Raw genomic sequence first — 25,586 nt, 5'->3', positions numbered from 1 at the left:
TAAAACTATGTCACTCTATTTTAAGTGGTCGTCCCAACTTGACAACCGATAGCCTTGTGTTCTATTAGTACATATAGATGTTAGAGAGTTGGCCCCCTTCCTCGGGATTCCCTTCTATGAGCCTTAAGGGTGAGCTGAAGCAAAAAGTAATTTCTACTCTAATAGAATTGGTATGAATATGTCTTATAAGTTTGCCAATTCCTTTGAATAGACACCATGTAATTCAACAGTTCCCCAGCAGTGATTGCTGTTGGGTAAATGTAAGCCTGCCGACAGCTGGCTCCAGTGATTGCTAGGGGTTTCAGACTTGGGATGCCTTGCTTTAGCAACCCCCTTACTTTCTAAGTCTCTGACACTATCGTTTTATTTTAATATAGACAGCAATCACTATGGGCACTTTGCCCGATTTGCGGCTTCACAGCCTGTGGAACAACCTGAGGTGCGCTATTCATACTGTAACTTTTTCAGCAATTTGTGCTACAGTATGTCTTCTGCAGGATCTGACCAGATTGGCTAGGCTTTTCTCCCCATCAGTGAGCCTTGGTACTGTTACCAATTTATCAATTGTCCATACTTAGATGACTTTTAGTAGGTACTTACAGCTGTGTATAGAGCCCCGTGTGGTGCAGAGTGTTAAAGCAGCAGAAATGCAGGCCTAAGCTCTCGCTCATGACCTGAAGGTTGCGGGTTGACTTATGGTCAGTCATGACTTAGTGCTTGCACTAGGGAACTTTACCCTGGTGTATATGGGACAAGATCTAACAAGATCTGCCCTAGAAAGGTAGTGACCCAGGTATCTGGAAACTTCTGTGAGGACCATTCTGATGAAAAGGTCCATCAGATCCTTGCAAATGACTTCAAACCACAGATCATTTGTTGTTAGTTTAAAACTTTATGAGGTGTAAACCCACCTTATGATAGCTGCTAGATCATTCAGCTAATAGATATTAGGTGTGCATGATATTTCTGTGGAGTGATGGAAACCATCAGTTACCAGACGCCTCTGTCCGCTGCATATCCGGAGAAAATTAAACTGCTTTGTCGGGTCACAAGACAATGACATAAAAATGTTGGTGAGTCGAGTCAAAAATTAAGTAAATCCCACGTCGGTGGTCAGCTTTAAATATATTTCTTACAGATATACAAACGTTTGTCTGTGGATCACACTGCCGCCAACCTTGAACCAAAGAGTACTAAAACAGAATAGAAGCTGCACAACAGGCACCCAAAGCTGTATGACACACAGACAAGATCCACAGGAGAATGTATCGAGCAAAGGATTAGAGACAGACAAGAAGTTACTTTTTAGGTCATATATTTCAGCTGTACTTCTGGACTCAGTAATTCATAGAGCAGTCCATAGACTATAGATGGTTTATGGATGCTCTATCGGTTAAAAGATATTTTATATGAAACATTCATACTCAGATAGCACAAGTTTGGAATAGAGAAGAACAGCCCCCAACCCACGTCTAGAGCACAGGGAAACAAAAATGATCGCCAGAGACAATCCAGCTCAACTAATTACTACTTCACCTCAGATGGAAGTATCTGATTGCTTCTACAGACATAAAGATGGCCATCCAGTACTGTGAAAATGCTCTTCGTTGGACAATGTCCATGTTCAGTAGTATAGCGACATAGTATGCAAGGCTGAAAAAAGATAAATGTCCATCCAATTCAGCATCTCCCCCCCATTGATGGTCCAGAGGAAGGCAGAAAAACATTAAGGAGGCAGGCACCAATTAACCCCATTTGGTGGAAAAAATTCCCTCCTGACTCCATAAAGGCAGTCAGAATAATCCCTGGATCAACAGTTGAAAGTTCCTACGTGATTCCAAGACCCTGATCAACAACCCTGCTGGTCACCTGTCTATAAATATGAGTATTTTAATTCTGAAAATCTAGACAAATTTTTTAATGTGTGAACTGTTTGTTCTTCAGTTTATTATTCCTACAGATTATTTACCACATCTGATTTTATTACTTTACAAACAGACTCCTGTCTTGGATGATCTATCATCTATCTAATCTATCTACATGCCTATATACCGTGTTGTGTGCTTTCTTCTTTCTAGCCAAAAGCACAAATGGATATTACAGATAAAAAAGTATAAGGCTGCCTGTCCACGGGCGTTGCCGCCCGGGAGCAGGAGTCGGCAGACAGATCTCCGCCGGTCAGCCTATCTGACAGATAGGCTGACCGCGGAGGACTGCAGAAAATCGGGGCAAATCACAGCATGCTGCGATTTGCCGGCCGTGAGCGGAAAATCACAATGATTCTTCGCTCGTGGACAGGGCGGAAGCGCTCCCCATAGCAACGTTATGGAGAGCTTTTACTGCTTTCCCCACGGTTGGATTATCTCCGTGGGGAACGCAATGAAAACCCGCCCGTTGACAGGCAGCCTTAAGGAAAGACATGGTTTTCATGTGTTTTTGATCCATTTACACTTCTGAATAAAGAAAACTGTACTAAAGCATCTCTGTATGAACAAGGCCCAGGACACTTAGCATGGAAGCTTTCACATTTAAATATTAGGATATGGTAGTAATAAATACATTGCATGGCGCTAGACTGAGAATTCAACAGATAATAAGTCAGTGGGTAATATATAGGATGCACACCCACCAAGAACTCCCTCATCTAGCACATTATTTCCCAGATCCTCCCCTCCTATCACATTATAACCCTGAGCCCCCCACTATCACATTACAACACAAAGCCCCACCTTCACATGATGATCCGGAACTCTCCTCCCTTCTATCACATATCACGTAATAACCCAGAGTCACACCCCCACCCCCTCCTATCACATTATGACCTGCAAGCCCCCCCAGAACGCAATGGGTCTTCTGGCACAGTTTCACACTGTACCATCAGATCCACGTGGCTTCTGGCTTTGAGCCTAGCGGCTGTGTTGGGACACCGGTCCCCAGTTAGACCCCCTTATAGCAGATACAACTTCGCCCTCCACCATGCCAAACAAGTCTACTTTACCTCTCTCGTCTCCTCACTATCGCACAACCCTAAACAGCTCTTTGATACTTTTCACTCCCTTCTCAGCCCTAAACCGCAGCCCCCGGTGACGGATCTCAGTGCTGTTGAACTGGCTGCCTATTTCAAAAAGAAAATTGATGACATCCGTCAAGAAATAACCTCCCAATCCCAGACTAGCCCTGACCTTAGTCTTGTCAGCACTGCAGCTAGCTCCTGCTCACTGTCTGTACTCAGACCAGCAACAGAGGAAGAAGTCTCCAAACTGCTCTTCTCTGCTCGCCCCACCACCTGCGCTAGCGACCCTCTCCCCTCACACCTCCTCCGATCCCTCTCCCCAGTGGTCATCTCGCATCTCACCACTATATTCAACCTCTCTCTGGCCTCTGGCATCTTTCCCTCTTCTTTCAAACATGCCATCATATCCCCATTGCTAAAGAAGCCGACTCTTGACGCAACTGACGTTGCCAATTACCGACCCATCTCAAACCTCCCCTTCATCTCCAAATTACTAGAACGGCTGGTTTACTCCCGCCTTGTAAGCTATCTATCAGAGAACTCTCTCCTCGACCCCCTACAGTCTGGCTTCCGACCCCAACACTCCACAGAAACTGCCCTTACAAGGGTATCAAACGACCTACTGTCAGCCAAATCGAGGGGTGACTACTCCCTACTGATCCTCCTCGATCTCTCTGCAGCATTTGACACAGTTGACCACAAACTCCTCCTCAGTATGCTTCGCTCCATCGGCCTAAAGGACACTGCTCTCTCCTGGTTCTCCTCCTACCTATCTGACCGCTTTTTCAGTGTCTCCTTTGCTGGCTCTACCTCTCCTTCTCTTCCCCTTGCTGTTGGGGTCCCCCAAGGCTCGGTCCTTGGCCCCCTCCTTTTCTCTATCTACACAGCCCCTGTTGGACAAACCATCAGGAGCTTTGGCCTCCATTACCACCTCTATGCTGATGACACCCAGCTATACACCTCTGCCCGTGACATCTCTGCACCTTTCCTCCAAAACATCACCAACTGTCTGTCTGCTGTCTCTAACACCATGTCCTCTCTCTACCTAAAACTAAACCTCTCTAAAACTGACTTACTGGTGTTTCCTCCTTCCACCAACCGACCTCCTCCTGACATCTCCATCTCAGTGTGTGGCGTCACCATAACTCCTAGACAACATGCCCGCTGCCTTGGGGTCATATTCGACTCAGATCTCTCATTTACTCCCTACATCCAGTCAGTGGCCCGAACATGTCGGCTGCACCTAAAGAACATCTCAAGAATCCGCTCCTTTCTCACCATAGACACGCTGAAAACGCTTGTTGTTGCCCTCATCCACTCACGGCTCGACTATTGCAACTCCTTGCTGGTCGGCCTCCCCTGCACCAGACTCTACCCTCTACAATCCATCCTGAATGCGGCAGCCAGGCTCATATTACTGTCCAGCCGCTACTCAGATGCCTCTGCCCTGTGCCGGTCACTGCACTGGCTGCCCGTTAAATACAGAATTCAATTTAAACTTATTACCTTCATCCACAAAGCCCTCCACAGTGCAGCGCCCCCCTATATCGCCTCCCTCATCTCAATCCATCACCCAGCCCGGGCTCTCCGCTCGGCAAACGAAACTAGACTGCACACCCCTCTAATTCGAACTTCTCACTCCCGCCTCCAAGACTTCTCCAGAGCAGCACCGGTCCTCTGGAACGCACTACCAAAGAACATCCGGGCAATCCAGGACTCGAAAAACTTCAGGCGTGCTCTAAAAACGCACCTCTTCAGGGAGGCATACCGCATTCCCTAAACAAACCCTTCTGTACACCGCCTGATAACATGTTTCCTGACCTACTGACTGCAATCCCTGCTAGCCATCATAAACCGCTCCTGTAGTCATATTGATCCTGCCGTCGCATAGCTAAATGTCTGACTGTTGTCTGTATATAGCATCCCTCACTCTCCAGCACGCCATACCGTGCACACCTCCAGCCATTTTACCTTCTGTATCACCCCATTACTTGTAGTATGTAAGCTCGTTGGAGCAGGACCCGCACCCCTATTGTTTCCATCAGCTGATTACGATTGTAACCGTGGTTCTGTAATTTTTTGTACTTTTGTCTTTCTGTATTTCCCCTGTCTATGTAAGCGCTGCGGAATATGTTGGCGCTATACAAATAAAGATTATTATTATTATTATTATTATATCTGTTGAAACATTCATGGCCATAGGGGGTGAGCATTAGGGTTGGTCCCTCTCTCTTTTCCCCATCATGTGAGTGGATTCTACATCATACATTTTTGATTGTCTGCAGTTTGACATCTGTAGTCAGCGCCATTTCCATATTTTTGGTCTATTATATGTATATTTAAACCTTATCAGGCCAGATTCACACATGGCAAATAAGGAAAATAAGTGAAAATAAAAGGGACATTTTTCTTTGTTTTCCTCCCGTTAAATTATCTTTGCATGATAATTGCCCTAATACAACATATCTTCTGAATTAGTACTGTTACCTCAATCCAATGTTTCTGAATTTGCTTTTTTCACAGATGGCGCTCTCCGATCTTCCCAGTACTCCATTGGCTCTTGAATACCTCAATGACTTTGACCTAATGAAGTTTGAGGTAAAGAGAGAGCCTCCTGAACCACGGACCAACCGTCTGGCCCCACCTCCATCTCTGGGCTCTACTCCATGCAGCAGTGTACCACCATCGCCAACATTCAGTGACCCCCCTGAACCGGCTGGACCACCTCGTCCTAGTCTAGAAGAACTTTATTGGATGGCAGCACTGCAGCAGCAGATGGGTGGGGAAGGACTACCACTGACTCCGGAGGATGCTGTAGAGGTGTTGATGGGTGGTGGAGCGCCATCTCTACAAGGAATGGAGGGGGGATACAGGACTGGGGGGCAGCACCCCCACAACACTCACGCTACTGGTTACTTGCTGAGTCCAGAAGATATGAATGCACAGCAGCACCAGGTGAGATGGACATTTTGGTTAAATTGTGTCACTTCTTCACTTGCTGAACATTTTTTTTATTGTCACATTTTATGGCATTTCCCTTGTTTTATCAATCCTTTTTAGAATAAGTAAATTTGTAATATTCCACAATACACCCAGAGCCCATAAAGTTATTGCACAGTGTCCCTCCTGAGTGATTATCCAGCATGTGAGGACATATGTGTGTGACACCCTGTGCTGCTACTCTATGTGACAGGATTTGTCAGTACAGTTATAGCTATAAAGCCGGACATGTCACTGATCACTTAATCAGCTAATATTAAGAGATTGACAGGAGATAAAGATAAAGACATTGAGTAAACAGAAGGAAGGAATGTGTGCAGACACAATAGTAATGAGAGAACACACAGTTACAGCAATATCACTCACTTGTTAGGGGGGTGCCGAAAAGTGCATTAGAAATACAGTAGTTCCAGCTCTGCAGCTCATATATTAGGATATGTGGCCTACATTATTCAAGAAAATGCAATATTTAGGAATATTTTATATTATCTAAGAATTTATATTTAAATTAGCACAGAACAGGAAGACTTCCTAAAGCAACGTGAGCAATCATTAAATAACAATTGACCATACCTGTATGTTAATATGGAACTGGACATGAAAATTTCATCTGTCAGTTATTTTTTTTTTTTTTTTTATAATTTTCAGAATTTTTTTTTTAATCTCAGAAAATCCATTTAACTTCCACTATGTCAGTATTTCAAAATTGTGGTATTTATTTGTAAATCAGATTACATAAACTGCATTACTGTGTTGCCCATTGATGTGCTATGTCATTGCAGCGAGTTGTAGTCAAAGAAAATAGCTGCTTAATTCCAGAAACAGCATCACACTTGTCCATAAGTTTTGTGTGTCTTATTGCCTTTAAGTCCCATTCACTTCAGTGGAGCTTAGTTACAATACTAGAAACTAACTTGTGAACATATACAGTAGAAGACATTACTGGAAGCTGCCATGCTTTTCTAACTATGTGCAATCCCATTCAAAAGCCCCTTTTTTCTTAAATGGGTTGTCTCAGGAAGACATATATTAGGGTATTTGGACATCAAAAGTGTGGTCCTCTGCTATGAACCAGAATGGAGAGACGCTGTGTGCAATCTGCTCCATTGTACTGGAGTTGAGTCATACTTGCATTATCATAGTATGTAAGGCCAAAAAAAGACATATGTCCATCCAGTTCAGTCTATTAACCCGCAATGTTGATCCAGAGGAAGGAAAAACAACCCCAATGAGGTAGAAGCCAGTTTTCCCCATTTAAGGGAAAAAATAAATCCTTCCTGACTTTAATCTGGCAGTCGGAATAATCTCTGGATCAACAACCCTTTTGAAGTTATTAATGATTATAACATATAATATTGTATCGCTCAATAAAGACGTCCAGGCCTCTCTTGAACTCTTTCATCGAATTCACCATCACTACGTCCACAGGCATAGAGTTCCATAGTCTCACTGCTCTTACAGAAAAGAACCCCTTCTATGTTGGTGTAGAAACCTACTTTCCTCTAGACATAGAGGATGCCCCCTTGTTATAGTCACAGTCCTGGGTATAAATAGGTCATGGTAGAGATCTCTGTATTGTCCCCTGGTATATTTATACATAGTTATTAGGTCACCCCTCAGTCGTTTTTTTTCCCGAAACTAAATAATCCCAATTTTGATCACCTCTCTGGACATTGTAGTCTGCCCATTCCATTAATTACTTTAGTTGCCCACCTTTGTACCCGCTCAAGCTCTGATATATCCTTCCTGAGTATCGGTGCTCAAAACTACGCAATATTCTATGCGTGGTCTGACCAGTGACTTGTAGAGAGGAAGAACAATATTCTTGTCATGCTCCCCTAGACCTCTTTTGATGCACCCCATGATCCTATTAGCCTTGGCAGCAGCTGCCTGACACTGGTTGCTCCAGTTAAGCTTGCAGTTAACTAAAACCCCCAAGTCCTTTTCCGTGTCAGTGTTCCCCAGTGGTTTCCCATTTAGTGTGTAATGGTGACATGTATTTCCTCTGCCCATGACCTTGTATTTGTCATTGTTAAATCTCATTTGCCACTTTTCTGCCCCAACTTATCCAGGTCTTCTTGTAATCTCCTTATGTTCTCTCTTGTGTTTATTTCTTTAGTTAGTTTTATGTCATCTGCAAATATTGCTATTTTACTGCACAATCCTTATCTACTTAATAAATATATTAAAAAGAAGAGGTCCCAAAACCGACCCCTGTGGTACCCCTCTAGTAATGGTGACCCAATCAGAGTATGTACCATTAATAACCCCCCCCCCTCTGCTTTCTATCACTGAGCCAGTTACTTACCCACTTACATACATTCTCACCCAGACCAACCATTCTCATCTTATATACCAACCTTTTATGCGGCACAGTATCAAACACTTTGGAAAAGTCCATATGCACAAGATCCAGTGACTCTCCCCGGTCCAGTCTAGTACTTACCTCCTCAGAAGCTGATCAGGTTGGTTTGACAGGAGTGATCTCTCACAAACCCATGCTGATATGGAATTAAGCAGATATTTTCCTTGAGGTCCTCCAGGATGGCATCACTTAGAAACCCTTCCATTTATATCTGAATAGCTGCCAAGTAATACTACATATGCCCTGCAGTGGTAATGTCTGCTTGGCTTCAGCACCACCTACCAAAATCAGCTGTTTGCCCAGGGTGCCAGGAGTCGGGATGATCAGCTCATTGCCCTGGCGGTCGTGCTTTGAAAGCAGTTCTCTTTAGGCCGGCTGTCCACGGGCGATGCTGTATCCGCCGGCAAAGCTCTGCTGCGGGAGCTGCCATCCGGGAGCAGAAGCCGCCGAATCTCCGACGGTCAGCCCTATCTAATAGATAGGCTGACCGCGGAGAATTGGGGCAATTCGCAGCATGCTGCGAATTGCCTGCCGTGAGCGGAGAATCGCAATGATTCTCCGCTCGTGGACAGGTGCTGGTGCTTTCCATAGCAATGCTATGGGAAGCGTCAACCGGCGTGGTTCGCTGGTGGTTTACTGCCGGTGAAATCACTGCAGGGGACAGGGGGCCTTAATATTAGAGATAGATTTTCCACTGCATTCACAATATTCCTATTGGTTGATATTGAACAACCTTAGCATGTACAGTATATGGACTAATTACCATTACAAGCACTAGAGTAGTTATCAGCAATACCCTGATAATAAACATGTAAATGGACATATTAGTGCTTAATTTGTGCAAAATGTCGCAGCTCTTAAGGTACCTTTAACCCCTTGAGTGGCACGCCCGGAAATTTTCCGGGACGAGCTCCACTACTCATAGCAACATAGCCCGGAAGATTTCCGGGCTATGTATCACTATGGGAGCTGCAGAGCACAATGCCACAAGCTGTGACAGTGTGCTCTGCCTGCACAGACCCACAGAGAACAAAGCAAGGGCTTTAAAAAACCAGCAGAACATATTGCCGATATGCCGGCAATCTCCTGCACTGGTTTGTTTACAGGTTGCCATAGAGACCATCGGCTTGTCAGAAGCCAGCCGATGGTCTCTGTGGCAGGGAGAGCTTGGTGCTTGGCTGTCAGAGGACAGCTAGGTACTAGCTCTTACAGCAGAGATCAGAGAAAACCTCCGATCTCTGCTGTGTTAACCCTTTACATGCTGCAGTCTATGTGACTGCAGCATGTAAAGGGCTGTCACTGCAGCATGTAAAGGGCTGTCACCATCGGACCCCCGGAATGTGATCAGGGGGTCCTGATGAGTTCCTGTGGAAGTCCCCTAAAGGGACAAAAAAAAAAAAAAAAAATTAAAAAATTATAAAAAAAATTATAAAAACACTTGTCTCCCTTTACTTTGTAAAAAAATCAAAAATACAATCACACATGTGGTATCCATGCGTCGTAATGACCCAGAGAAGGAAGTTAATACATTATTTAACCCCTTAATGACATGGCCCCTTTTTTTCTTTTTTCCCCATTTCTTTTTTTCCTCCCCCCTGTTTAAAAAATCACATATTGTCCCGCAAAAAACAAGCCCTTATATGGCCATGTCAATGGAAAAATGAAAAAGTTATGGCTCTTGAGACGCAACTGCAAAATTAGTTGAAATTCAATGATTAGACCATTTTAAAAAACCTGCCCTGGTGGGCACGACAGGGTGGTAGGAAACCCGCCACTCAAGGGGTTAAGGGATATGGACTACAGGGATAGCATCTAACTGCTAATTTGTGTTTAGGGTGATTATAGAACCCATGTTATAGAGCACTGTGTGTAGCCTGCAGTTATATTGATCACTAACTTCCAAGTGTTGACCAAGCAGGAAAATGGTAATGAACAGTTCCTTCACAAGCAGAAGTAAAAGTGATTAAGATTGACATGATAATAGCTCTATGAGAGCAGCCTTCTAAACTGTGCAAACACAAAAGACTGATGGCAATTGATCTTTACATTAATAAGGCAATTAAACTCAATTAGTCCTCTGCAATAATTTTCTAGAACACTTTCAATGACTCTGTCTCTTCAATATCAAACTCACTGCAGATATATGCCCTATGACCTTTACGTCTTCATATTTATACCTTATACCTCCACCAAGGCACCACCATGGTCAGAAAATAGGAATATTAAAGTGTCACCTGGACGACCCCATTAAATATTTCAGATATACATTTGTGGTGTTGTGGTCAATCCCCTAAGTGGAGAGCCAGTTTGAAGATATTTTAATATCATACTAAGAAATAACATTAGAAGCAATTAATCAATATATTTTTATTACCAGAATCGTTTCTCTAACCCCTTAGGCCGGGCTCACATGACCGTGCGCGTCGGCGTGCCACATGTGAATCTCTCGTACATGGGTACACAGCAAGTATGCAATGACATGCATTCTTGCTGCGTGCCACTAATCCCCATGCACTGTCTTGGCGTGCATGCACACGTAATACTCGCCAAGATAGAGCAAGTAATGTGTGCTAATCAAAACGCAGCTGTGTCAATGACAATACGCCCGCGTGAGAGACGGCCTCAAGGATAGCAGTTTGAGAATTTGCTTTTTGCACAATGAATTATATTTTTTATTAGCACCATTTAATGTAACATGTAATGTATTAGAAAACTTAAAAAAAAATATTTATGGTGTGGAATTGAAAAAAAAAATGCAGTTCCACCCCTGGCTTTTGGGTTTCGTTTTTATGGCTTTCACTGTGCAATAAAAGTAACATGTTAACTTTAAAATAATTATGGCAATTATTTACATGATTTCTGTGGCTCTCCTATAATGGTCTGCTAAGAGAATTACACTACATCATGTGGTCTGTTGTAACAATAACTTCTACACTCCCTCAGCCAATGAGGAGGAGAAGGGAGGGACTACATATTAGGACTATTATAGCAGGAGACAATCTTCTAATACATTTACATAGGTTAATTAGCCATACAGTGATCAATTCACCTGAACAGCTGGAAGGGACTTCTTGCTCACACAGGCAATCAGAAGGGAAGGAGAAGGGGGGGGGGGGGGGGGGGCACATTGAGATCCAATGTTAGCTAGATTTTGGCTTTGTGATTGAGCCATGCGGCAGGGATGGTATCCTGGGATGCCTAATGTCTGCTGGTATAACTAATGGAAAGTGGGGAAAAGGGAAAGGGACTTGTTATTTGTATAGCGCCAACTTATTTCAGATAATTTATTTATTACCCCCCAGCAAGGATGGAAGGCTGAGTCAACCTCGAGCCAGCTACCCGAACCATATGGGGATTGAGCTCGTCAGGTCGTGAGCGAGAGCTTAGGACTGCATTAATGTCTACTTCTCGCAATCAGGACCCAATGTATACTAGACTCTGGCTCTGTGATTGTGCACCTGACTGGTTAAGTTTAACTGCTCCAGTAACAATTCATAAACTCTAATCTATGGGTGATACTGTAGACCAAATGCAACATTTTTGGAATGTTTAAAAAAAAAAAAAAAACTCTAAAAAACTTGCTTTGCGTTGCCACATTCTGACACACAAAGCTATGTGAGGGCTAATTCTGAAGTTTCGTTGTTCCAAGGAGTTATTCTGATTGCCAGATTTGGAGTTGAGTGTTCTTTCACATGGGCTTCAGCATGTTTATGTTCGCCCACCGTTGATGTACAAAACGTGTGAACAGGCGCACAAATCTAATCTTGAGCCTGCAATGCCGTTGGGGGGGGAAGACAGTTTAGCTCTGCTAAACTGTCAACCGCTTCCCTCCCCCTCGCCAGCTCTCAGCAAGGGGAGGAGGCGGAACGAGGCAGGAGCTAGTGTGCTAAGCTCCTGCCCCCTCTCCGCCCCTTGTTAGCAGCCAGCAATGGAAGGGGACGGGACCGGGCGGGAGCTTAGCAGCAAGCTCCGTCCCATCCTGCCCCCTCCCATTGTAAACAGCCGGCAAGGAGCGGAGAGGAGGAGAGCAGGGGGAGGATGTTTATCAGTCATGCTGCTAAACTCCCTCTCACCTCCCTTCTCCAGCCGCTGTCATTGGCTCCAATAGGAGTCTATGCAGCGGCCGATGTATTCCGGTCAGGAAGATAGTTCCAGGGCTATCTTTCCTGCCCAGCATAAAAGCACCCCGCCAAAATGCACTCCTGTGCGCTATCCTGGCTGTCCAGGCTATCCAGGTGCTTTTACGTGGCGGAAAATCGCCCGTGTGATCTGATGCATTGGAATCTAATGCATCAGATGGTAGTGTATATTGGCTGGCCGTGAAAACGGCGGCCGATATACGCTCGTGTGAATAAAGCGTGAGAAGGATTTTTTTCCCCCTAAAATTAGGAAAATTGTTTTCTATTTCACGTTTTTTTTTTACTTCATCTGGATTAATATTGTAGGGTAATAGGCTGAACTCAATGGACATATGTCTTTTTTCTTTAGTGGCTTTCTCTGTGCGAGATAAATAATGTCTTATTTTAATAAATCAGATATTTACAGACATGGCAATACCATTTTTAAATTTACATTTACATTATTAAACTTTTTTAAAACTTTTTTTTTTATTTCCCTGGTGAGACTTGAACATGCAATTGCTTAATCGCTTGTACAATACACTGTAGTATTTCTGTATTGCAGCATATTGTGCCTGCTACGTTTTCCTACTATTCCCTGTCTCAGGCACAGTTTAATACGAGTACTCAGATGGCAGGCCTGAGGGTCTTCATTAGTAGTGTTGCTCGTCTTAATCAGTGGGGCGATAAAATCGACACAATTTTTACTAAATTAAATCAGATGTCCGTAATCCAATTTGTCTCTTGACGAAAATCTTGGGAAAATGAAATTTCCCATAGTATCTTGTACAGAGGTCAGTGTGTAGCTAATCAGCAGCCAGAGAGCCTTGATGATGTCAACTGATATGTCCTCCATCTTAAATATGGGCGGCACTTTTATTGGATGCCTGCATCACATGACTCAGCCATATATAACATAGGCATAGACTACAAAAAAACCCACGAAGACAGCAAGGTGTCGAGGACATGTAGTCGTGGTGGTGTTGGTAGAGCAAAATGCCAAGTTGGCACTTCGTTCAGCTCCCACTAAAGCAACGGCAACGGAGGGAGAAGACCAATACATTGGATGCACTGATGCCCAACGATTCTTTTCCTCCAAAGAGGAAGATTAGGGTGGGTCAGTGTGTGCGGTCAGCCCTCCACAGGCAATGTGTACTCAGGGGAATGTGGAAACGAAGGTGCCAGCTCCCAGTGCTCACTGCAGCATAGAGTCCACTCAGAAGGAGAAGGACGGTGAAGAGGAAGTGGAAGTGGAAGAGGAAGAGGATGGCATACTTGACCTAATATGGAGAGGCAAGGAGAATCATGATAGCATTTCGCAGGTTTGTTTTAAAAGGACAGTGAGTAGGGTGTTGCAGAAAAACAAAAGGGCAGTACCGCAACCATCAGCTACTATTAGTTGCAGCAGCAACATCCGGGCCACAGCTAGGTCTGCTAACAGGGCTTGTGTAGCCTGGCCATTCTTTTAAACCACACGTAATGACAGAAGAGTGGTCATCTATAACATCTACAGGAAGTGTTTAAATTACAGCAAGAATGTTAACAACCTCAACACAATGTGTATGAACAGTCACATGAACTACCCCCACCTGCTGCCTTGTAGAGCCCACTTAGGGCAGAAGGCAAAAAATTCACCTCATTCTGCTCCATCTTCCTTTGCTGCAGCTCTCTCTTCCTTCATCTCCCTTCCTGTTCATGCAGTTGCCTATGAGCACAGAGAGACAGTTTTGTGTAGGGGCAGAAACATGCCTACTTTAAGCCTCTGATCCACAATTGATGACCGGACTACAGAGCCAGGAGTGGGAAATGGAGAGCAGAATTTGAGCTGCCACAATCACCACCACCTTCACCGACATTAACATCTACACCATAGTCCAGCATGTTCCAGGTCAGCAGCCAGTCCTCGAACCCCCTATGGTAATGCTGTCCTTCAGGCTACTGGACACAGATGCCTTCTGCAATGTGATGCTCCATACTAATTCATAGTACCAGATGCTCAGCCACCATTTTTTTTGCCCAAAAAGCCGTCCCTGCCTTGCACCGCCATGTGAGTGATAACATGTCTGTGACGTTGCATATCGCTGTCAGTCGCAGGGTGCATTTGACCATGAAAACATCCAGCAAACATGGCCAGGGGCATTACATATCCCTAACAGCACATTGGTTCAATGTTCTGCAGATAGGACATAAAGCCGAATGTGGTGGTCAAAGTTTTATGGTCTCCCCAAGACTTGCAGAACATTCATCCTTGTCTGTCCCCTCCTCATCCCCCTCATTATCTTCCTCCACCTCTTCGTACCACCTTTCAAGACCCTCCATATCGGCACAGATATCTATTTGTGAAAAAACCTATCCTCCATATAGAGAGAAATGTAGTAAATGCTAAGATGCTGTCCTACAACCCATATGTCTAGGGAAGCACAGCCACATGGCCAAAGAGCTGTTGATGGCTCTGCAGGACAAGACTGACACATGGCTGATCCCACACATTTTGAAGTCAAGCAAGGTCATGTGTGACAATGGGGCCACCCTGCTGGCAGCCCTTCACCTCAGCAATCTCACACACGTACCTTGCATGGCCATTGTGATGAACCTGGTAGTGTAGTTCTTCCTAATCAATTACCCAGCTTTACATCCACTGCTGGAAAAGGCCAGGAAACTGATCACACTTACGTCATTCACACTGCCTACATGGTGGATTTCCACATTGCATATGTTGCAGAGGCTAAGGCAGCGGTAGAGAACAATCACGGAGTACCAGATAGTTTATGCCGTTACCAGACGTATGGAGGTCGGTCATTTGACGTCTGTGAAATGGCTGCAGATGAAAGATGTTTGTGCCGTTTTAGCCTGCTTTGAGGAAGCAACCAAAATGATCAGTCGTGATGATGCACTAATCAGCATTACCATTCCTGTTGTCTGCCTGCTGGAACAGATGCTGCAAAGCCTCAGGGACAGTGATGTGTTGTTGTCATAGTAGGAGGAAGAGGAAGGGATACCAATCCCCCAACTGTTTGGCCAATCCACCATTGGCAGGTGGCTTTGGGAAGAAAGGTAAACGTCTCCTCCAACAAGATTCTCCACCTATGGGAGAAGTATAGAGGGGAAAGAGCAGGAGAAGGAAAAATAGGAAGGGATGATATAAGTCCAGAGGCATGTGGATGGAGGGACCAGCTTGAGGACACTCTTATACCTGACCACAAGGAATGTGGACCATCACCCTTGGGCACTTTGAGGTGTATAAGTGCTTTTATGCTGCAGTGCTTGCAAAAGGATCATTGCATAACTCACATGAAAACATCAGATCATTACTGGGTGCCACCCTCCTTGATCCCTCTACAAGGCCTAAATGGCAAATCCGATTCCAGTAGTGGAAATGGACCTCAAAATGCTGCAGTATCAAGACAAACTATTAAGCAGATTGAGCAGAACATTTTCTCATGATCACAGGGATGCATCCTCAATGAATCGCAGCTCTGTGGTTTATGGCAGATGAGCAGGAAGATGCCATAACAGCACCACCACCAGTGAAATCATAGAATCGTACATTTCTAAGGGACCTCCAGGGTCATCTGGTCCAGCCCCCTGCTTAGTGCAGTATCATTAAATCATCCTAGACAGATGTCTGTCCAGCCTCTGTTTGAAGACTTCCATTGAAGGAGAACTCACCACCTCCCGTGGTAGCCTGTTCCACTCATTGATGACCCTCACTGTCAGAAAGTTTTTTCTAATATCTAATCTGTGTCTCCTCCCTCTCAGTTTCATTCCATTGCTTCTAGTCCTTCCTTGTGCAAATGAGAATAAGGTTGATCCCTCTGCACTGTGACAGCCCTTCAGATATTTATAGACAGCTATTAAGTCTCCTCTCAGCCTTCTTTTTTGTAAGCTAAACATTCCCTAATCCTTTAACCGTTCCTCATAGTACATGATTTGCAGATCACTTACCATCCTGGTGACTCTTCTCTGAACTGGCTCCAGTTTGTCTATATCTTTTTTAAATTGAGGTGCCCAGAACTGGACATGGTATTCCAGATGAGGTCTGAGTAGAGGGGGATAATTACTTAATACATCCGAGAATTGTGTTTGGCTTTTTTCTGCTGCATCACACTGTTGACTCATGTTCAGTCTGTGATCTATTAGTATACCCAAATCTTTTTCGCATGTGCTGTAGCTTGGCCCAATTCCCTCCATTCTGTATGTGCTTTTTTATTTTTCTTATCCAGACTTTACATTTCTCCGTTACGGTACATACCATTCTGTTAGTCATTGTTCACTACTTAAGCTTATCTAGATCTTTTTGAGTCCTCTCTTTCTTCTCTAGTGTTAGCTAACCCTCCTAGCTTTGTGTCATTTGCAAATTTGATCAGTTTCCCATCAATTCCTTCCTTAAGATCATTTATAATTTGGCATTTATTTATATGGAAGTCTAACGGAGTTGTGGCACAGTTTTTTCAGCCCGTTGCTGGTGGTGCTGCTTTCCTTCCTCTGCATCCGCCACGTTTCCTTTTCTTACCCCTCCCCTCCCACCCAAATGAAAAATATGTCAATATGAAAACACAGAGCTACAGCTCTCATGTTTCCATGAGGAGAACATTCTGCCCTCCAGGTGCTGTTGCTGGTGCTTGTGGTGGCGCTGCTACTGTTCTCCATCTCCTGCTTCCATGCTTGGGTGTTCTGGTCAACTGGAAGAATGGGTCCTTTGCAAAATTTATGACATTGCTTTCAAAACAAGCAATACATCTGCTGTCTTGCTTGGTGTAATTTTTGGTAGCTCGACAGCTGTTCCTTGGAGAAGGACCATGCTTGGGTTTTCTGTTTACCTGGTAGAATTTGTCCTTTGCAAAATTTAGATCATTGCTTTTAAAACAAGCTCTATATGTAATTTTTGATCTAGGAAACCCTATTTGGACCTACTTTTGTTTTCAGTGACACCCCTGTGCTGTGAGTGACCCCACACCACTGTACAGTAGTTTTACCAATTTTGGTGAGGAGCACAGTGTTCCCTGGATGTGTATCTGCATTCCCATGCAATTTGGGGAACTTTGGCTACATTAGGGATCTTATGAAATGCAAATTAGTGAAACCAATTTTTGGCCTCATTGACTTTAATGGGAGTTGGAATTGACTGCCCCAATTGATTTGATGAAACTGGCCCAATCCTGACCCTATTATTCAACTAATTGCTCATCACTATTCACTAGGACCCTGGCTGCCACGACAACTCTTTGGCAATTGCATTGTCGAGGATGGGCAATTGGGAGACAAAAAGAGCCCAATTACCCCCTCTGCTAACCACTCAGATGCTGTGCTAGCTGTTAACTGTGGCATATTAGGGTTTAAACTGATGAGATTGGATTTGTCTCCAATCCGGGCTGCTGTATAACATAGCTAGCACCAGCTTTATATGGCGAGGACTCAGCTCCTGAGACTGCACCATATTTTACCTGCCCACGTCTAGCGTACATTTATGGTGGACGTTGCTAAGGGGTTAATAAGCAGGAGCAATTTCTGTAATAAGTGCATGAGATTACCTGCTTCTGCCTAGCGCTATATTGGTACTATTCCTGAAAGTGGATGAGCCACAGGTAATAATGTTATCCCATTACTGATTTCTAATCTTGCATTTATGGGTGGCTTTGTTTGATGCAGTACAATAGACCTTGTATATCTGTTTTCTTTTATCTACTAAGTGATAATGCAGTGGTAGTGTTAAATGTAAAGGGGTCATCTGGTTGTAAACTATTGATAGCCCATCCTTAGGATAAGTCTTCAATAGTAGATTGGTGGAAGGCCATTGTCTGAGCCCCCTGCTAATCTGATGTTCATTAGGCTAGAACGCTCCCATGCTGAACTGTATTCTGTAAGAAGCAGACAGCTCAGTTTTTCCTGTAGTGGTGGGGATTGGTATTGCAGGCTAAATTTGGGAACTTTGCTTGCAATACCAAGCCTGGCCACTACAGTAAGAAGAGAACTGCCTACTTACTGCAGAAATCAGCTCAGTGCACAAGCATGCCAGCCTGGCAAACAGCTGATTGGCAGGGGTTCCCAGAGGATGGACTCCTGACAATCTACTATTGATGACTTATCCTGAGGATAGGCAATCAATAGTTTACAACTGGATAAACCCTTTAACTACACTGTAAAAGGATATGATTCTCTGGTCCAGAGTCTGCAGTAAAATTTGTTTGGCCACTAGATGTCAGCACAACGATGAAAACTGCGCTATCTGAGCGGGCATATGTTCTAGGAATATTACCATAATTTGCAGAAAAATAGAGAGTGCCTCTTTTATGTAAGTTTATTGGGGCTCAACATTTATGATTATTGTTTTAAAGTGTTTTGGGAAGGAAAACTTTGCATCTTGATTTCCAAAGAGATTTTTTGGCTGGATTGGAGATTCTTGAAATACGCTCTAACTAAAATTATTGATGAGAATTGAAGAAAGTGGTAATTTAATAAGCTATTAAAGTATTATATAATTTCCAAAACATTTAAATGTCTTCAACAGGGTTAAGCCTGGTTTATACACAATGATTATTGCTCAAAAGATGTCAAAGCGCTGCAGAATAAGTTGGCGTTATACAAATAGAGATTATTATTATTATCACTTTTGAGTGATAATCGTGGTGTGCCTTTACAGCGCAGGGTGATCGCTCAAACGTTGAGCGATCACTTTGTGCTCTGAGCGGGGTTTACCTCTGAGCGGGGTTCACAGAAGACAAGCCGGGCCGCTTGTCTTCTGCATCTAGCTGTTCTATGCTCGGAGCGCCCGGCTGTTATACAGCCGAGCGCTCCGAGCAGGGTATGCAGAACACAGCTGGACCGCTGTGTTCTTCTTACCACGGCTGTTCACAGAGCGTTTAGCTGGTATACAGCTATGCGCTTCGTGCGGAATATGAAGAACACAGTTGGACCGCTGTGTTCTTTATACTCTGCCTGTGTTCAGGGAGTGGGATACAGCTGAAACAATAGTATCAGCTGTATACCGCTGTAAATCCCTGATAAGGCTTATCGTTGTCCTTTAGCATGCTGAAAGAAAACAATCAGGGACGGCTTAACAAAAACTGCACGATGTCAGTGCAGTTAGACACAATGATTATCACTCAAAAGATGGCTTTTGAGCGAATTTTGAGCGATAATCGTTGTGTTTAAATGGGCCTTTACAAACACAAGGTAACTTTCTTCCAAAAACAGCACTGCAGCTGTCTGCAAGCTGTGTTGGGTATTGCAGCTCAGCTCTAGTGACTTCAATGGAGCTTTTGTGCAGTACCACACATAACCTATGGCCAAGGGTGGTGCTATTTCTAGAAGAAAACAGAAATGTTTTTCTCAACCTGTACAATGATTTTAAAAAAGAAATGGCCATTTTTCTTCAGAAACTATATGGGATTGCTGATGTCACGCTGGTCTTACACAAATGCAAAAACACCCTGTTATTTTCCATTTTGATGCAGTTGCAAAAAGCACTGTGTCCACATGTTTGCTGTAAGTAAATAGGAAAAAATGAAACATCTTTCAAACACTGCATTTTTAGTGCCATTTTCCCCACTTTTGATATATTTTTTGCAAATTGCAGCATTGTCCTGGTCTGTTTTTTTCTGCCACTTCTCCATAGCTTCTGTATAGTAAAAAAAGGGGCAAAGAAAAAAGCAGATGTGTGACTAAAAAATGCCTGTAAAAATACGCCGGTATCATCCCAAAAGCATAGGATTTGTTTGGAGTTTTTGCCAGAAAATAAGACTGCATAAAGGAAGCACTTGAGCGCATGCCCACTGCTGTATGCGTAAAACGCTGCGGGACCCCAGCAGAGAAACAGCAGAGACCGCGTATGGCTGCGTATGGCATTGCGCATGCTCGCGAATCACACGTACATGCACAGTGTGTTTTTTTATTTTAATTTTTTTAATTCCCTGCTCTGAACAATGTATTGTGTCTGGACCGCATATCATGTGCAGCCCATATAAGGGTATGGGGCTCACGCTGCGTACGTACGCACACAGAGAAATAGAGCATGGTGCGATTTATTTCTCTTGCGTATCGATACGCAGCCGGTGTGCATGGATCAATGAAAGTCCGTTGACTTTTATTGGCGCCCTCCCCTGCATATCACACGTCCACGCAACACACGTGTCATATGCGGTGAAAACACGGTCCTAGGCATCAGCCCTTTATAAGATCTTCCAAAGATCTGTCCGATTGCAGGGGGTCACAGTTAAATTTTCTATTACAATATCATTTGCATTTTTCTAAATCATCTTGGGGTTTCCGAATATTAATTTTATTCTTGAGGGTCATACATCATTCTTCAATCTAAAAACTCTAAAACAAGATGTAAAACATTTTTATTGAATTTAGTAACTGAAATGTTGTTGGCATGAATGATGTATTACTGTATTGTGTTGCATTATATATATATAGGAATATGTATATATATTGGCGCTATATCAATAAAGATTATTATTATTAGATATAATGTGTAATTCCAATGTTATGTTTCTAAGGTCGGTGGTATACAAGTGTATTCCAGACGCATTTAGTTCTGACTGCAGATATCCTGACCTGAACTCAGACCATCATAGGAATCTGTGCTGCTTGATGTTTGGGTCCGGAAACTAACACATAAATGTGTCCAGAATACACTTGTGTGTCATCGGCATAAAGGTGACAAAGAGGCGAGTTCTTGTGTTTTTAGCCTCATTCATACTTGTGTATTTTGGTGAGTATTTTGTACCACTATTTGTAAGTTAAAAACCAGGATCCGATCCAAAACACGGAAGAGGTACAAAACTCTCTTTAAGCATATAGTCACATATGACAGGTTTGTTGCAGAATTTTTACCCAGATGGATGTATCTCATCCATCTGAATGTGGTTTGCAGAAATCAACATGCTTGTAGCTGATTCAGATGAACAAACTGATTGATTTGCGCAGAAATTTCTGCGGCATATCTGCTGCATGTGAATTCCCCTTCAGGCCAGTTTCACATTAGCATATTGTAACACATCCATAATACAGACATCTTACAGATAATATTGCAACTGTCATTAGTATTTGATCTCTACTTGCCACCGTATTTGCTGTCACTACTGATAACATACAGTTGCATGTGTATTTTAATCACTTTCCTTATAATATAATTGATGGGTTTTTCCATTTTTTTCAATACGGACAAAAGTAGCGCATGCTGTATTTTTAAAACATTCACCGTGCAAAATACACCCATGTACATAGACATATAGATTTACATTAGCTATGTATTAAGGCCCTTTTACAAGCAACAATTATCGCTCAATATTTGTTTAAACGTCCGAAAGTGAGTGATAATTATTACATGTAAACGGAGGCAGTCGTGCACTATTTGTTCACTTGTCATTTGTGGCTGGTTTTTAGCTGGCATAAAAACCATCGTCAAGCCGCTCAAAAGACATTCCATGTGAATGGAATTCGTTCAGTCTTTTGAGCGGCTTGCCAACTTGAGGGAAGTAAACAATGTACTCATTGTGTTTGCCTTGCATACATAATGAGTATATTGTTTATTCATGTTGGGAGAAGACAATGGAATCCTGTTGGCCAGATCATCCCTTGCATAAACACACGCCCACCTGAGCATGCAACTCATTCTGAGTTTACTTTAGCTAACGAAGGAAATAAAAATGTTATCAGTTCGTTCAGTTGTGCAGCTGTTTTAATGATAATTGTTGTGTGTTATAGGGCCTTCGTGTCCCCAAAATACAGACCAAATATGGGTTAATAAAATGGTCGTCTAAAAACGGTCTTATACGTTTTCACTGTTTATGCTCCTCTCCTGGCCTTGGCTTACAAATGATGATCCTGATTGACATACTAACCAAAATATGTGAATGGAGCCTAATTGGGAGGATTGGTCACATTTATTGTATTTTTCTAACCATAGGATGCATTTTTTTTTAACAAAAATTAATCTGCCTAAAGTGTCCCTGCAACTCATAGACTACATGGTCTCCCCCCTTCCCTGCCTGTTCATGTCCAGCTAAGCACAGAGTAGTGATAACATCCTAGACCCCAGCAGCAAGCTGAGCTTTCACTTTTAATAACCCTTGAGGGACTGATCCTAGGCTAAACATTTCTCACCATCTTTCTTATTATCCCTCTCTTTTCTCACTCAGTCTGCTGAATCCTGTCTCCATCCCCAGCACACAGGCAATCTGGAACAGTGAGGCTGAAATTATAGACAGAGCATATACGTACGTCATGGGAGGAAGCCTTGCTATTTTATAATGTGCAGTTATTGGAGTTGAAGCATTACTGAGGAGGGGGTTAAGTACTGAGAGATGATGTGTAAGTGAATGGAGAACGAGTGGACAGGATATCACTGCTACAATATGTCAGGAATGCAGGTGTCCAGTCTCACTGTGAACTCTCAGTGCACAGAGATGGTACGAGTGAATTTACAAGTGTGCAGGAAGATACATACTTGGATGTGATAATCCAGCGGCATGGAAGTTTAAAAACAAGCATTTATTAGAACTTCTGACTAAAAAAATAGGATTGCCATCCAAAGAGAAAATCCATGTGGACACTTCATTAGTGCTGGAGAACTACATAGGGCTCATTTAGACAGGTGTTCAATTATGTCCCTCTGATCTTCTTTATTATTTCAGATTATAATACTATTATAACTAAATATATTAACCCCCTCTCTACCCTACATCACCAAAAAAAACATGACACTACTCTGGATAAGATTAGTATAACAGATGTTTTCCTATCTTCTGTTGTTTAAAGCCTGGCTGCATCCTACAGTCAGGTGCATCTTATAGTCCAAAAAATAAAGTACATACGGGTGCTATGTGATTTTTTTTCGTCTAAGAGGAACTAATGGGCAATTCTTGAACAGAATCACCCAAAAATAGAACATGCTGCTATTTTTCTAACTTGGACCAAGAGAAAATATGCGCATGTAAAAAGCATGTTGAAATAAATGTGTTATTTTCACGTGCCAGCTCCTTCTATATTGCTATCAGACGGTACTCACACATGAATCTAGGTCTTCTAAATACAGCCTAGGTGGTGACCATACACATAAGATAGCTGCCAGCCAAACTCCCCTTTTGCTGACAACTGTCTTTATCATCCTTCACATAAATGTGCACGCTCAGCCGGGTGTATGGTGATTTCAGTAGGCAGAAAGAGACAGCAGCTCTGGCAGTGGCAGATTGCCCTGCAGGAAAATTGATCATACATGTTTAAATTTAACACACCTGAGTCATGTTTCCACCGAGGACTAGATGTGAAGCCTGACACATATTAGATGGTTGATGAATTCTATATCAGCAAGATCCGTCAGCATTAATCATGTTTGGACAGATTTAGCATTGAAAAATATCTGTTAACTCTATAAACAATATTTTACCACTTTTTAAAAAAAAAGTGAAATACAATCAGACATAAGAGATTTTAGATAAAAATCTGATTGTTCTCAGTAAGAGAAACCAAGTAATCTTGTAGATATGATAGCTTTTATTGGCTAACAAAAATACATGATGTTAATGTGAGCTTTCAAACCTATGCAGGGTTCTTCCTCAGGCTTATGGAGTAGATCTGAAGCAACATGCATTTTTACATACATATAAACAGCCACAGATCAGGTGTGATCAATTTGCACTTAAAATAATACCAGAGCAAGATGGGTAGGGGAGTAAATACGTAAATAGTCCGCTGATAAGGGAGGTGAAAGTTTTATGGTTTCTAAATTGGTGTTAGGGGGACACCAGGCCAGCGTGTTATCTGTGCTATAGATTTTTCATATTCTTGCCCTGTCCAATATTCATTCCGTTCTGGAGAGTGTCAATGGTAGTAATAAATTTGTACTCCCAAATTCTCCTGTGATGTAGAAATATGAAATTGCCTTTTAATATTGTAACTTTCATGTGTTCTGTGTTGTGTCCGTGACTAGAAAAATGCTCAATCACAGATAATCCTTTCTTTCTCTTTTTGTGTGGTGGATTTTAGATAAAAACAACCATATTTCCATTACTATTCTAATATTGTCTTCTCATCCCACAGCTATCTCCCCTGTCTGAACGTTTTTCTGATGAGCAATTGGTAGGAATGTCTGTTCGAGAGTTGAACCGTCAACTCAGAGGTTTCAGTAAAGAAGAGGCTTTGCGACTAAAGCAACGCAGGCGCACATTGAAGAACCGAGGTTATGCCCAGTCCTGCCGGTACAAGCGGGTGCAGCAACGCCATGTCCTGGAGACAGAGAAGTGTCAGCTCTCTCGTCAACTTCAACAATTGCAGCAGGAGGTGGCTCGTGTGACGAGAGAGAGGGATGGTTGGAGAGCACGATATGAGAAACTGCTGAATGCCACAGGAGGGGGAACTGGGCCCGATGTGTTGGGTGCAGGGGGTGACACAGGGCCTGGAGCTGAGCTCTTCCTGTGATGGTCAAATCAAGAGACTGAACCCAACTTGAAAAGGCGTTACATCATGCAGGAGACTGACCCGATTCTTTACATAAGATATCTATGATGCAATGCCCCTAATGTGCAACGCAAACACTCTAGAACTTTTCACTGCCATTTCTATGAGTAGAAAAGCATAATTTTTCTGGATTCGGTCTAACATATTTATTCATTCCCAGAGCTCATACATGAGGTGCCCTTCAATACTTCTTGAAAATACCAATGCCATTGGTTGTAATAGTCCACCCCCTAATGCTTCCTATTGATGGAGAGCTTGTCCTTGACTTTACTGGGATCACTGCCACTGATTCCAGTTAAACAGCTATATATCTCAAGCTTTCTGACTGTAGTCTGCACTTTTCAACAAAAAAGTAATTTTTCTCTCACCTCCCCCTGGAAAAAAAAGCAACCAGAACATATTCTTCTAATGAGACCACCACCTGCAGCTAACTAGCATGTATGTGCACTTTGAGTGATGATGGACCGGCTGAGCCTGTCCTGTTCAGGGGCTCTCTTCTTTTCATTTTCTATCATATTCACCCCCATGCAAGGGAGCGGAAGAAAATTTCTGGTTTTATTTGATGGAAACATTAAATTATTGCATTTTTTTATGTGTGTGATTGTGAGTTTCAATAAAATGCAACATT

The 25,586-nt window shown here is 43.0% G+C and overlaps 1 protein-coding gene across 1 annotated transcript; it reads left to right on the top strand.

The window, feature by feature from the left end:
- Positions 1-5,536: 5,536 nt before the first annotated feature.
- On the top strand, positions 5,537-24,919 carry NRL (neural retina leucine zipper). Its single transcript, XM_066601985.1, has 2 exons — positions 5,537-5,968; positions 24,542-24,919. The coding sequence occupies exons 1-2, from the start codon at positions 5,537-5,539 to the stop codon at positions 24,917-24,919; spliced, it is 810 nt and encodes a 269-aa protein (XP_066458082.1).
- The last annotated feature ends 667 nt before the right edge of the window (positions 24,920-25,586 follow it).

Source organism: Eleutherodactylus coqui, chromosome 5 (assembly GCF_035609145.1).
Source record: "Eleutherodactylus coqui strain aEleCoq1 chromosome 5, aEleCoq1.hap1, whole genome shotgun sequence".
NCBI lineage: Eukaryota > Metazoa > Chordata > Amphibia > Anura > Eleutherodactylidae > Eleutherodactylus > Eleutherodactylus coqui.
Note: the sequence above shows the minus strand (reverse complement) of the source record. Positions and strands in the feature narration are given on the sequence as shown.

Coding starts and splice junctions, on each gene's coding strand:
- NRL (XM_066601985.1), top strand. CDS start 5,537: ATGGCGCTCTCCGATCTTCCCAGTACTCCATTGGCTCTTGAATACCTC. Junction 5,969..24,541: donor TGAATGCACAGCAGCACCAG/GTGAGATGGACA, acceptor CTCATCCCACAG/CTATCTCCCCTGTCTGAACG.